Source organism: Ascaphus truei, chromosome 19, assembly GCF_040206685.1.
Source record: "Ascaphus truei isolate aAscTru1 chromosome 19, aAscTru1.hap1, whole genome shotgun sequence".
Lineage (NCBI taxonomy): Eukaryota > Metazoa > Chordata > Amphibia > Anura > Ascaphidae > Ascaphus > Ascaphus truei.
This window is the reverse complement of record NC_134501.1, coordinates 18,935,844-18,949,991: the sequence shown is the minus strand read 5'-3', so window position 1 is coordinate 18,949,991 and position 14,148 is coordinate 18,935,844. Positions and strand designations below refer to the sequence as shown.

The 14,148-nt window shown below is 40.6% G+C and overlaps 1 protein-coding gene across 3 annotated transcripts in view; it reads left to right on the top strand.

Moving 5' to 3' along the window:
* The window catches only part of CDH11 (cadherin 11), a 72,219-nt gene that overhangs the window by 39,938 nt on the left and 18,133 nt on the right, over positions 1–14,148 (top strand). For all 3 annotated transcript variants that reach the window (XM_075576759.1, XM_075576758.1, XM_075576757.1), the window contains exon 2: positions 11,010–11,400. In XM_075576759.1, coding sequence (XP_075432874.1) covers positions 11,176–11,400 — 225 coding nt within the window. In that variant the 5' untranslated portion in view covers positions 11,010–11,175. The remainder of the gene's footprint in view (positions 1–11,009; positions 11,401–14,148) is intronic.

Sequence of the window (14,148 nt, the reverse complement as noted above, 5' to 3'; positions counted from 1 at the left end):
ATCTGTCAGATTTTGGCCAACATGCCCTGCCTGAGCAGCAGATTACGAATGATAGATCTTATAGGCCGTTTATAATGCTTTTATCAGGGGCTTGCTAGAGACATGTGTGACGGTGAGGGGGTAACCAGGCTCACTATTAAAGGTTAAGCTCACTTGGTTGCCCCTGAACTGTGTTTTGAGGTCTTAGAGTGTTAGCTCTTGGACCCGTGTATTGCGCATGTGTTGCCTTGCAGTGTGTAAGGGATACTGGCTAGTGTAAAGGAAGCAGGTTAGTTTACACTCTATCTCAATACACCAAAATGCTGTAACATATTTTAACAGAAGCGTGTATAGAAGTATATTTTATTAACCAGCAGTGTTTTAAGAAAATATGTTTTACTCTATACATGTAACATAAGGCAGCGTCTTTTCATCTCGGGATCAATGGAGAACTCCTGGCAACCCCAGGTTTTGGTGCCAGGTTGTCTACTGGAAGTCCCATAGATCAAAGTAACACTTGTGCCATAGGTGTGAGCAGCCAGATGGGCAGGATAGCTAAGTTAAGTGCTAGCATCCTGGGATGAAGGCAGGCTATCCTGGTCAGTTGTCACCTTCCCCAGACTTTCGGGCATTGAGCCTGCGGGGGGCTTAGAATAGTAAGTGAGCAAGATGGAGATCTGCGCACATGCCCTCTTACTTTTCTGAAGCCATAGGTGCCAGCTTTCACAAACCTGGCAAAGTGTGTAATTGGTCAGCGATGAAATTCCCACACCGGGGGTTGGTGGACAAGGTGTGGGACTGCCTGTCCCAAAGTGTATAAGACAACTAGTCACCATCCCAGAGGTGTGATTCAATGTGTGTTCCAAGAACTCCAATCTCTTAGTAAGTCATGCTGCCTGGATTATTTTGTTGTTTGTTTTGCAACGGTTACTAGGGTAAGCTTGGTCATAAGCCCCTACAACTAGGAAAGGTAGTTTGTGTTACCCCAGATTTCCAAAGTAAGTGTATTTTTAGTGTAAGTTGTGCTACTGTACATTGTGTGTTTGTCTTTCCCTGAAATAAATTACATTTTATTTTACCTCCTTGTTTGCTCAATCATATGATCCCAGTATAAATGTGTTGATAAACCTGGTCTCGCGTGACAACATATACCTACAGTAACTAAAGACTTCTGCAAAAATGTCAATGTTTCCATACCCACTTTTATATTGGGGGGGGGGGGAGGGGCATTCTTTAAGTGGCCAGTAAACAATCCTTAACTATTCATTTCTCCAAGATAGAAAAAAAACGAAATAATTTCCAAGTGCAAATGTTAGTGCAGGATAAAAAAAAAAAACACATTGCATGGGTAAAGACACTATACAGAGGTTAGATATGTGTATCTGACTTTCTCATAGCTTGACATTACACATATACAGTATACCCAAGTATTGCTAGATATTTATTTAGTCCTTACTTTAATGGGGAATTATTTTTGGACAATAAAAGACATTTGTAAATGAAGCAGATAAGCTCTCTGACGGACAAGGAGTGTTTTGTTCAACACAAAAATTCTATTGTCCCCGACTTCAGTTGTCAAGTGCTTAGGGAGTGCAGGGTTTGTGGTGATGTGACAATGGCTCTTTCAGTCAGCAGCTTAGGAAGCTGTGAGATCTAGGTCCTTTGCTTTTCAAACCCAATAATCTTTTTATCGTGCAAATACAATGCATGATTCAGCTGCTCCGTGGTGCATAAGACCGTCTATTTAACATCAGTTATTCTGAAATAATACCCAGCATTACGATGTGCTTTTAAATCTAACTAGCAATGCTTAAAAAGGCTAAGGTTGTCACTTAGTATTAGGCTGGTGTGTAGATATGGCTTACTCTAAGGTGAGACAGTTCGATCAGGCTATTTAACGATATGTGCAGATGCCTTTTAATAAAATGTACCCGTAGGCTTCACAAACGGAGTCACTGATGTCAAGCTCCATTTCAATTGCACCCTGTGTGCGCCTATATGCTAAAGTAAAATGTCTCCGTCTGCGCCACTGATTTTTTCATTTGTTTTGGCGCACAGGTGTTACAGGATCAATCCAAGCAGGCGATTACTTGTTATTTTTTTTAGATTAAAGCAGGTGATCTCCACAGCTGAACTCCATTAATTTCATCTCTGGGGACCCCCTGCTTCCAGAGATACTTACCTTCCGAAAGGGGTGCCGGTATCTAATGCAAATTTAAAGCTCCCGCGTCACGTGAGCCAATAGAAAGCTGCGCCTGGTGACATCACAGCTTCCTATAGGCCCGCAGCATGCGTGAGTTTTGAAACTCCGCCAGTACGTGATCCCTGCTATCCGAGCAGGGCGGCTACCGGCACCCTTTATAGAGGTAAATATCCGCAGGAGCAGGGGGTCCCCAGAGGTGAAATTAATAGGGTTCAGCTCCAGAGACCCTCTCACACGGCTTCTCCATTTTGGCTTTATTTTTGTTAAATAAATCATGACACAGTGTAATATGTCATGTGTTGTTGTTCATCTGAGGTTGTATTTACCTAATTTTAAGACCTGCTAAGGAACAGATGATTGTTATTATGTCCTGATATGTAAAACCACAGAATTCAAAGAGGGTGTACTTTATTTTTCACACCACTGTGTGTATGTGTGTGTGTGTGTGTGTGTGTGTGTGTGTGTGTGTGTGTATATATATATATATATAGATGTATGATAGATGTAACAAAATGCTACATGCATGTTTTTGTTAAACAATAAGTGGAAACGTTTGGAGGGACACAGAGAAACTAGAGGCAGACTGAGGGTGGTACAGTAATCCACAATAAACCCAAGAGAAGATGGGGAGGGGGTGTCCTGCTATAAACCTAAACAATTCCCATCATTTTATTATGCGGGAAGCAGGGGGTTTCTGGAGCTAAACCCCATTAAATTGACCTCTGGTTCCAGAGGTGTCACTGGTTCCTACCAGGGGAAACAAAATGAAGGTTTAAATACCTCCCACGTCACATGGGACAATAGGAAGCCGCAATGTCATCCGTCGCGGCTTTCTATTGGTTGGCGTGACGTAGGCGATTTAAACAATCAGGAAGTGCTGGTAGCACCTTTCTTGCTAAATATCTCTAGAACCCAGAGTTCCCCAAGTATGAAATGAACGTGATTCATCCTGGAGACCCCCTGCTTTTCACCTATGTTATGCATACAGCTAGGGAGGCCCCTTTAATGATATGTACGAACAGGAAATGTTTCTGCGTACCACTAAAAAGTGAGGGATATGATAAAGAAATCCCTAACAGGGGCCCCCTTCGTCTCACCGCACCCACTTCCTTCCCTGTTAGGGATTTCTTTATCATATCCCTCACTTTTTAGTGATATCACATATCCCCCATTTCCTCCACCATCCCTCCCCCTCCTGTTCATTTGATGTATTTTGCGTTTTTTTGCACAGTGTCAATTCATGTTCTTCACTTTTGCTCATTAATGCATTTCAGCATTTCAAGAATCATTGATACTTTCATATTCATTAGGAGTGCGGGGAACACTTTTTGTGTTCTATATGTCCTTAGGAGAGATTAGGGATCTCTTCATTGTTCCCCAGCACTCACCACGTACTTATATTCCTAATATATTTACTACATTAGGTAGTGCGGCCTACAGTATACAACATACTTTCATACAGTCAATTCATATTCTTCCCCCCTTCAACTGCCACTGCTACACCAATACTCTCCCTTACTATCAATAACACCACAATCTCATCAACACCTCAAGCCCGGGGTCATCTTTGACGCTGATCTTTCCTTCATTCCTCACATTCAGTCCCTCACAAAGTCCTGCCATCTCCACCTCCCAAATATCGCCAAGATATGCCCTTTTCTCACTCATGAAAATCCTAATCCACTCACTCACTCATCATGTCCCACCTTGATTACTGCAACCTTCTATTAGTTGTAGGGTGACCAGATGTCCCGGTTTAGCTGGGACAGTCCCGTTTTTTGTAGGTCTGTCCCGGTCATCTGACATTCTTTAAAATGTCCTAGTTTTTGCCATCTGTCCTGGTTTTCAAAGCTGAAGAGCGGAGGATGCCGGTGGGGATGAGAACAGGAGGAGAGCGGACGGACGCCGGGTCTGTGGCTACGGAGGGTGGGGGCGGGGTTAGCTTCAGAGGAGTGTGGGGGCGTGACCAGCAGGGAAGAGAGCAGGAGCCGGGTCTTTCTGTGTCTGCAGAGGAGTGTGGGGGCGCGGCTAGCTGTAGAAGAGCACCAGCAGAGCAAGTTGTGTGTGCGTGTGTGTGTGTGTGTGTGTGTGTGTGTGTGTGTGTGTGTGTGTGTGTGTGTGTGTGTGTGTGTGTGTGTGTACAGAGAGACATAAATGGGAGGGTCGCAGTTGGTGATGTCATTTGTTTTCGAAATCATTTTTTTAATGTGTCCCGGTTTTTACTTTTGTAAAACTGGTCACCCTACTTAGTTGGCATTCTCATTGTCCGCTTCTCCCAACTACAATCAATCCAAAATGCTGCTGCTAGACTCATCTACCTCCCTCACTGCTCCTCTTCTACTGCTCCTCTACGCATATCCCAGCACTGGCTTCCCACAGCTCCTAGAATTACAGTACATTTAAAATCATAGTAATGACATACAAAGGTCTCGACGACGCTGCTCCCTCTTAAATCTCAGCCCTCATCCACAAATACAAACCGCCTGCCTTCTGCCCACGACATCCGCCTTGTATGTACTGTAGGAAGTTTTCATACATACTTTGCATATCTTATAAAGGTTTATACTACTTATCAGGGCTGAAATGCTGATGCAACCCGCATTTGTGAAACATATCTTAGTACTCGACTTGGACCCCAAGGACAAGCGTACAATAAACCCTCCATGGTTTGTGAAACACTAACAAAGGGAATGAGTACAATATTCCCTTGCAGACTCTTCTGGCAATGGAAAGGAGATGATATTTATTACATGTCAGTGCTAAAAGTAGGAGATATTACAGGCACAGTTAATCTTTTGCCCAATGGGTCTACAATTTAATTTCTGGTGCTTATTCCCATTCGTTAATACTTGTGGGCATCAGTGAAGCTGGCAGATTTCAATAGTTTCTTCATTCACAAAATCACTTCAAGTTTAGCGTATTATTTTCGTATTATCCGGAGATGCTAAATTGTTATGAAGTACCCTGGGAAAAAACATTTAATTCAAATAGCGAAATCTAGCCTTGAGGTTAAAGCATTAGTGAGAGATCCTGCTTAGAGAGCCAGTGTCTTGTACTTTGTCACTGCTAATAGACTTGGATTGTAAGCTCTTGGGAACAGGGATGTGTTATTCTTCACTTGTGTATACTCTGCTCTTGCTACGTAAAGATAGAATATTAATATTAGTATTATTAATACCATTATTATTCAGAAAATATGCTAAACCGGAAACTAATCAAATATTTCAGCTTTCTGTTACCCTAATGTCACCTTTAAAATGATCTATTTACTGCAACACCATGATACACCATAAGAGAAAATAGCTGGAATTTGATATACTTCAAATTAATTATATAGACTAGGGGAGCGCAATCTTTTTCCCCTGCGCCCACCTGCCGGCTGTCCTGCTCTCCGCGCACCCCCCTCCCCCCCTCCTCCTTACCGTGGTTCCCGGCGTCTGGGCGTCATGTTGCCATGGCGACGCGTCTCCAAATGCCCGCTGAACCACGGTAAGTAAAGTTTATAGAGGCCTTTTCCGCTTCCCCGGCACTTCATTTAAGTGCCTTCAGGAAGTGTGCGGGGCCTCTGTAAACCCTGCGCCCCCCACAGTTAATCTCACGCGCCCCCCAGTTTGCGCACCGCTGATATAGACTATAAAGAGAGAATATAAAATAAATAACAGAACCACTTTTTCAGCAAAGTATAATGGTTTTTATCCATTCATTTCTCAGTGATTTTATATAACCTGTTCTCATATAATAATAATAATAATAATAATAATAATAATAATAACAACAGCATGTTCTTGTATAGCGCTTTACAGAGACATTTTGCAGGCACAGGTCCCTGCCCCGTGGACCTTACAATCTATGTTTTTGGTGCCTGAGGCAAAGGGAGATAAAGTGACTTGCCCACGGTCACAAGGAGCAAACACCAAGAATTGAACCAGGTTCCCCTGCTGCAAACGCAGTGCCAGTCAGTGTCTTTACTCACTGAGCCGCTCCTTCTGTAAACATGTTTTGAGCCTGTCTTTCTCTATTACGATAATAACAAACCCACTTCTATTACAGTCAGTCTGCACATAAGAGACGGCTGCTATACATTTGCCTCCTGACTCCCTACAAACAGTTCAGGCTAATCTGGGGTTTGATAGTGGGCAGAACACCTGTTAGGATTGAAATGCAACACATTTGTAATAAACTGTCTTTAATTTGTCACCTTTTCCTCCGAGGTGACACACGAGTAATAAACATCTAACTTTATATGTCTCATCTGGGTCACACACAGGGGCTGTCTGACAAGCTTTAGCCCAGAAGATGAGCCCAACCAACTGGCCCAGGAACGAGGCAGCCCACACACAAAACATACACTACACGCACCCATCCTCTCTCAACTCCCTCTCTTCATCCTCTCACCCCGCCTCCCTGCCATTATCACCCCCACAGGACAGCCAGAGAAAACACACACACACACACACACATACACACACACACACACACACACTACAGGCCACAGCCACACCTCTCTCTGGTAATACCCGCACACACATACATGTACCACCCCACTCCCCCCGCACACACACATGCCACCCTCCCTCCCCCCCGCACACATACATGTCCGGTATTATCTCTCATTTTTTCCGGACAGAGTAACCAAATACCGGGCTGTTCGGTTCGATACCGGACACCTGGCAACCCTGCATGATGAAGAAATATCAATATAACACTATATTTATGGTTGCCATTAGATAATGCCATCTTGCTATTACAACTGATGTTAAAACAAAGTAACTAGTCCAACAAAGTAAAGGTGGTTAGGGGATTAGGAAGCAGGATGGGGGCCTGTGCTGCTGCTCAGATAGTGTCTTGTGGTCAATTTGTCTAGAATTACCTGAAGGTGCGAGGCTGAAACTAAGGAGAAGACGATATGAAATATGACAGAGGGGTGGATGGATGATTCTGATTTTGCAGCTAGAGAAGGAGACCAGGAAATGCTTAATATTTAAAGGCAAAGCTTAGCTGTGATTAATGAAGCAACCTGCTGCAGAGAGGCAGGGTGAAAGACTGGACTGGGATTGCTACTCGCCCATAAGACAAATACAGGTTTTAGCCATCCAATTTTTGAGTGGGTACGTAGGGAATGAATCGGTAACAATGATAAGAAATTGGTAAGGATTTATTGAATTGAAATTGAGTAGTTCTCTGAAACTGAAACTGAACCGTGTTATTTAAGTAGAATGCAAAATATCTCCGATTTCCCTATGCCTCACAGGCAGCGTGTGCTTAATAGGGGGAGAATGTATCAATGTATCAATGTAAAAGGATTAGTATAGCAATGTGGGTTTTGATGCAGTGCATCAGAGGAAAATACCTTGTTACATTAAACCGAATACTTCCAAGATAAAGAAAGTAGCAACATTTAATTAATCCCTTAAACACAATATATGATGAAATATTACATATGTTACATAGAAATCAAAATGGATTATTGTGCTTTAATAATTAATACATAAAGATTTCATACTATTATGGACAATCTGTCTATTATTATTCTACTTTTCCTACTTAAACACTCAGTGCTAGAAAGAAATACAAAGCTTCAAAAAATGTCATCCATATAACGCATCATTTTTTGTTAGAAATTATTTTTGACGCATCCCTCATGTTGAATACCTGATTGACACAATTTAAATTAAAACAGAATTACTGTATACATTATGTATTTTTTTCATTTATAACCACTGTAGTATTAGTAAATATAATTTATTAGTGTTATATTATGTTTAATAGCCATAGTTTGAAAATAATACATTTATAACATCAGTCTTCATTCAAATACATTTTTAGGTTGATGCATAGCAGCTTCATTCTGCACTAAGTTGTAAACCAAGTGAATGATTTTGATGCACTTTGAATTGATTTTGTGGTTTGGAAAAATACTCTTTTTTTTAGTATATAACATTTACATCAGTATACCAAGTGCAGTCAACTTCTATGGCCAAAAACAAATGAAAAAATATATATTGTTGACACAGCTGGCCCAGATGGAAAAATGTGAGTGAACAGAAACACAATTGAAATTGAGTTTGACATACAGTGTCCCAATTTTGTGGCAAAAATCCATTTGTGATGCTTAGAGCACAGCTTCCCCCCCCTCCCCCATTGTGTTATAGCCCATCCCCATCCACGTGTAATTTCTTCTTATAAACGACATAAAAATACCATGTGTCATGCATTTGTATGTCTTAGACACGTCTGCAGCCCTGCCTTTCCCCATGATCTCATAGCATACAATGCTTCCACCGCAGCCAGGGATTCTGGGAAATTACTTGCAAATGAGCACACAGTGTCACTCTTTACTTCTTACCCATTTTAACAAATAATCTTATGCCTGCCTTATTACATAGCTTTTCAGCACAGCCTTGGTTTAAGGAAGTGCAGAGCCAGTCACCCTACTCACAGACAGCGATTTTGATCTTTTGGGTCACATCAGTGTGGCTGGTTATACTGTCTTTTCTGCTCTTTAGAAAATATATTGATTTTATTTACATTCACCCCATCTTATAAAACCCTTCCATTCCCATTAGTTAATGTATTTTCAAATTTCAACATAACGGTGAATAACTGATGTCTGACAAGAACTCTGCAGGTCTCATTTCTGGTTAAAAAGTACCATCACTTTGCCTTTAAAGTTGCATTTGTGTTTTCTTCTTATAAAACAAATATATGTATTGTTAAGTTAAGGAAAACAAGTGTTTTCATTGTCAAAATTGGGAAATGCTGTGAGTCTCACGTACTTTTCAATTCCATTTTCTGCTTCTCACACATTTGATTTTCTGTTTAATTTATTCAATGTTTCAATGCTGCAACTTATTAGCTAACTTTGTGTCATCGATACATATATTAAATGATGCATTTAATTCAGCAATGATATCTACTTTGTATCTTTTTTATTTTATTTTGTGGTCATTGAACCAACAAGTAAAAATATGCAATAATTTAATGTAAATATTCAGTGCAGTGATTGCAAAGAGGGGGAGGGGGGAGGGGTCACGAAAGTCTAGTGCAGGAGTCCTGTCCTAAAGGGCCACCAACAGGTCAGGTTTGAAGGATATCCCTGCTTCAGCACAGGTGGCTCAATCAGTCCCTGATTCAGCACAGGTGGCTCATTCAAAGGATCAGTCGTTGAGCCACCTGTGCTGAAGCTGGAATATCCTAAAATCCTGACCTGTTGGTGGCCCTTGAGGACGGCCACCCCTGATCTATACATTCTCAGTTACCTACTAGAAGTGGAATTGTGTATGCCTCCTTGTTTCAGATCAGAAGCCTATTCATGAAATACATTGTTGTGTAATTTATTCATAATAAAGTCTTTACCATACTTGTCTTGTTCATCGCATAAAAGCTTGATGCAGGATAAAAGGGACCTGGATCTATGCATCAAGCTGACCCTTTTAATGAAATGCAGGGTGTCTATGATTTACCATTCTAACCATTAGTGTAAATGTATCAAACTTGTTTGTTGAGCTTAATATGTGTATTATGTTCCTAGATAAGTTATCAAGGATGGGCACTCGTGGTCCCTTGAAGCTTAATTGCGCTATTTTCAGCTCTTGAGATCCCAGGTTCCTGTGATAATTCCTGCCACATAATAGGCCAATAGGAAGTCACCATTTCTCGCTTGCAGCTTCCTATTGGCTAAACATTTAAATCCCCTTTAAAAACCAGGAAGTAATACCAGTAACTTCACTGGTAAGAATTTCAGAAACCAGGGGGTTCTGCTCTGGAGAAACCCCCCAGTTTCAATCCTGTATGGGAGAGTGGTGTTAAAAAATGAGAGTGAATTGCTCCTCTAAGTCTGCGCAGAATTGCTAATATATTTGATGCAGAAACAATACAGAAAAATGACAATATACAGTATGCAATAATATGCATTTCGCATTATAAAATATGTATCAAGTAACATTCCCCCAAATCCTTCCATGGATCCATATCAGCAATTCCTAGAGTGTTTTCCAATGTTTATTAAGGAACGGGTTCTCAACTTCAGTCCACAAGAAGATCCCTCAACAGGTCCGGTTTTCAGGATATCCCTGCTTCAGCACAGGTGGTTCAATCAGTCCCTGCTTTAGTACACGTGGCTCAATCAGTGGGTCAGTCTGTGACTGAGCCTCTGATTGAGCCACCCGTGCTGAAGCAGGGATATCCTTAAAACCTGACCTGTTGGAGGGTGGGGAGGCAGGCTTGAGGACTGGAGTTGAGAACCCCCTGTTTTAAGGAAAGTCAGCACTAAACACCTCGATGCTGTGACCACATCTGCCTCATACATAGTCCTGATCCATGTTACATTAACACATCTATCTGAAAAGGAATGGATCGTTTTATGCTTCCAACACTTCACTCTTCTCATGAGATCAGATACTGTATTACTCTGAACTGGTATTAACTACACTCAGTTAGCCCCCCAAAATAATGAATCAGCTACTTCTTAAGTGCTTCAATTAAGACTCAGTTGGATGGCATTAGGAGTATAACATTGTTTTATATTAGGAGATGTTATGAGCCCAGTCACTTGTCTTAGGCAGGTCCCCAAACCTGCCTTACTCCATTATCCCACAGCATGCCATCCTTCCACTGCAGCTAGGGATTCTGGGTAATAATGACAGGCAAATGATCACACTGCCTTTTGCTTCTTATCCACTTAAACAGAGATCATTATTCTTTCCACATTCCAAATAACTGTTTCACTTTCTTTTTGAATGGCATTAAATGACAATGAGCAAACCATTGCCTTTGCTCCCTTAAATTTTTTTAAACGCATTTGTTTTTGTTTCTCTGCTCTTTTCAGGATTTCACTGGGGGATATTTAGAAATCAAGGTGATGGACTCAGTGGTTATTCTCTATGGGAGGACCATTACAAGTGGGATTTACCTGTAGCCCGGAGTTTTCTCTTTTGTTGATTGACTTTGGACGGGAATAATCAAATACTATTGAATTTGCAACGTTACCAAATATGAAGGATTTTTGTTTACATGGCATCCTTCTATGCCTGGGCATCGCATATTCCAGCCACGCCACGTCAATAGGAAGAAGCATTAAACTGAGACAATCGTTCCACGGGCACCATGAGAAAGGCAAAGAGGGTCAAGTTTTACATCGGTCCAAGAGAGGCTGGGTATGGAATCAGTTTTTTGTAATAGAGGAATACACCGGACCAGACCCTGTACTCGTTGGACGGGTAAGAAAATACCTCTTTTTTTTCTTTTTTTATTTGGCTCCTTGCAGATTATGAGGGTTACATGTTAGGTATCAAGAAAATTTAGATGGTGCTCCCAAAAAAGTGGGAGATGTGACCATAAAGTCTGCAAAGTGATACGATGTTACATGTTGGGGTCTGTTCAATGAAAACTCACCCTCCTGTAGAATAAAATTAGACCCAAGCAGGGAAGTACTGAAACATGATGGAAACAACTTGAATACTGCACTACCGGTACATCTAACATCTGCAGATTAAGTTCATGTCCTTAAATTGGACGTGGATGAGGCTATATGAACAGATCCAACACTGTTTTACTTGGATTTTCTACGGTACAGGAACAAGTAGATCAGAAGGGACCAACTATAGTTTTGCTTGTCAGTGTCAAAGATGTCACTTTGGTTTAGGGGAATATTTTTTTAATGATGATCATATAATCATGTGAATTACTTTCTCATTCTACCGCCCCTCTTCTGCATGGTGAGAAAAGGGGCAACACAGATTTAATGAAACAGCAACTTTGAATCACTTGAATTGAAGTGAATATATTGTTTACCGGTCATTACCATATTGTGTGTGTGTGTGTGTGTTATATTGGGTTCCTGTGTGTATACATAATTTATTTATTTATACAATGTTTTACCAGGAAGTAATACATTGAGAGTTACGTCTCCTGGGCAAGGTTATAATAACAATACATAGCAATACATGGTTACATTAAATGAACAGGGTTCTAAATGATATTTAAAGACATTGCATGAACAGTTAAAGATAATATATGTTATAGGCATATGAAACAGTTACAGACAAGATTAAAATGTTAGAGCTTTAGTTTTGAAAGAATTTAGACTGGTGGCGGCTTTGAAAGTCTCTGGTAGATTGTTCCAGTTTTGTGGTGCACGGTAAGAGAAGGAGGAGCGGCCAGATTCTTTGCTGAACCTTGGGATTGTGAACAATACTTTGGAGTCAGATCTCTGGTGATAAGTGCTACAAGTGGTAGGGCTATGGAGCTTTTTAAGATAGGCGGGTAGCTGGCCCAGAAAGTATTTGAATTTTGAATTTGAATTATCAATGAGTCCTCGTCATTTAATGGTTCTCACTGTTGGTGTTTGTAAGAGGTGATGAGGCACTGAGGGTGAGCCAAGCAGCATGATTTAAGTAAAAATTAGATGGCTGATCAGTTTTTGGGGTCTCTCGGTGGAAGAAGTTTTTTTAGGTGTTTTTTCAAACTCGTTACTGCTCTAAATTGCAGCATAATAATTTTCAGTGATGTGGAGGGCACTGGGTGAAGGAAGTGGTGTCTGCTGCACTGAATCTCATTGCATTGTACTAGGATCTTTTGGGGGAAATAACAGCCGCCAAACATGCCTATAGGTACCTCACACAGGGTACAATCCCCCCGAGGACTACATAATTAGTCCATGTATATCATTGCAAAACCAGTGCAAACTATTGCACCAGATGAATGGAAGAAAAAATCTGATTGATTTCTATGTGATTATTTTTCTTTTATACAGCTGGTGCATTTTCCCCCCCATATTGCACCAGTTTTGGCCTGATGCCTATGGACCCAGGAGGGAAAAACCTACAACAGTTTTCCATACATTTTTCATGGGTTTTTGCACAATTATTGTAGTTAATGCCAATCCAGATTTGGATATGGGATCACATGTTGGCTACAAACTGTAAACATTGTATTTCTAAAGGCTGAAACAAAGAACATGTGCCAGTAATCAACCCAAATACTGTAACATGCAATCCAGATGTTAATTAGGTGTGGTGCTTTGTAGATATACTAATATGCTGTTAATTAGGAAAGTGTTAAGTGCTGTGAACATAGTTTTTTTTTCTCTCTCCAAATTCTTTTTATTTAAGGTTACAGGCAAATGCATACATTGGTTAGTGCAGGGGGCTCTCAACTCCAGTCCTCAAGAACCCCCAACAGGTCAGGTGCTCAATTAGTGGATTTGAGCCACCTGAACAGAAGGGACTGATTGAGCCACCCGTGCTGAAGCAGGGATATCATGAAAAACTGAACTGTTGAGGAGTGTTGAGGCCTGCAGTTAAGAACCCCATGGTTGTGTTTAGGCAATATACTATTAAATCTGCAGTAGATTATACGATACTACACCCAGGACAAGTAAGTGTTAAAAAAAGAGAAAACCTCTCCAAAAAACATACAATAAATTGACAGCGAGGAAACATCATTTTTATGATAATATTACATATTTTCCTATATATAACTGGGCACAACCCCCACTGGGAGAGAATAAATTGATTAAATAGTTTATAATGTTTTGCCTTCTCATACTGGTTTATTTCTGAATGTCTTATTGTTCGTATGGTTTTTCTCAGCTGGATGTCAGTGGAATAAGAGATAAGATAAGTGTTGGTATTTTTCTGGTAAATATGTTTTCAGAATATGCATTAAAGGGTGCTGGCTTCTGTATTGACCCTAGAAAACCTTGCTCAGGATATGCGCATGGTAAGTAATTGGGTAAAATTGCTTGTACAAATTACTTTACCACTTTTATCCAGATCACATCATTCACTCAAATATCCCATAGGATTTATAAAGAAAAATAATGTTACATTTTATAAGTGGGGCTCTTTAATAATGACTGCATTCGTTCTTTTTTTTCACAGTGATTTTTACACAATATGTTCAGGTCACAGATATAACTTAAAGCTGTAATCTTTCTTTTACATTTTTTTTTAAATTATTTTTCT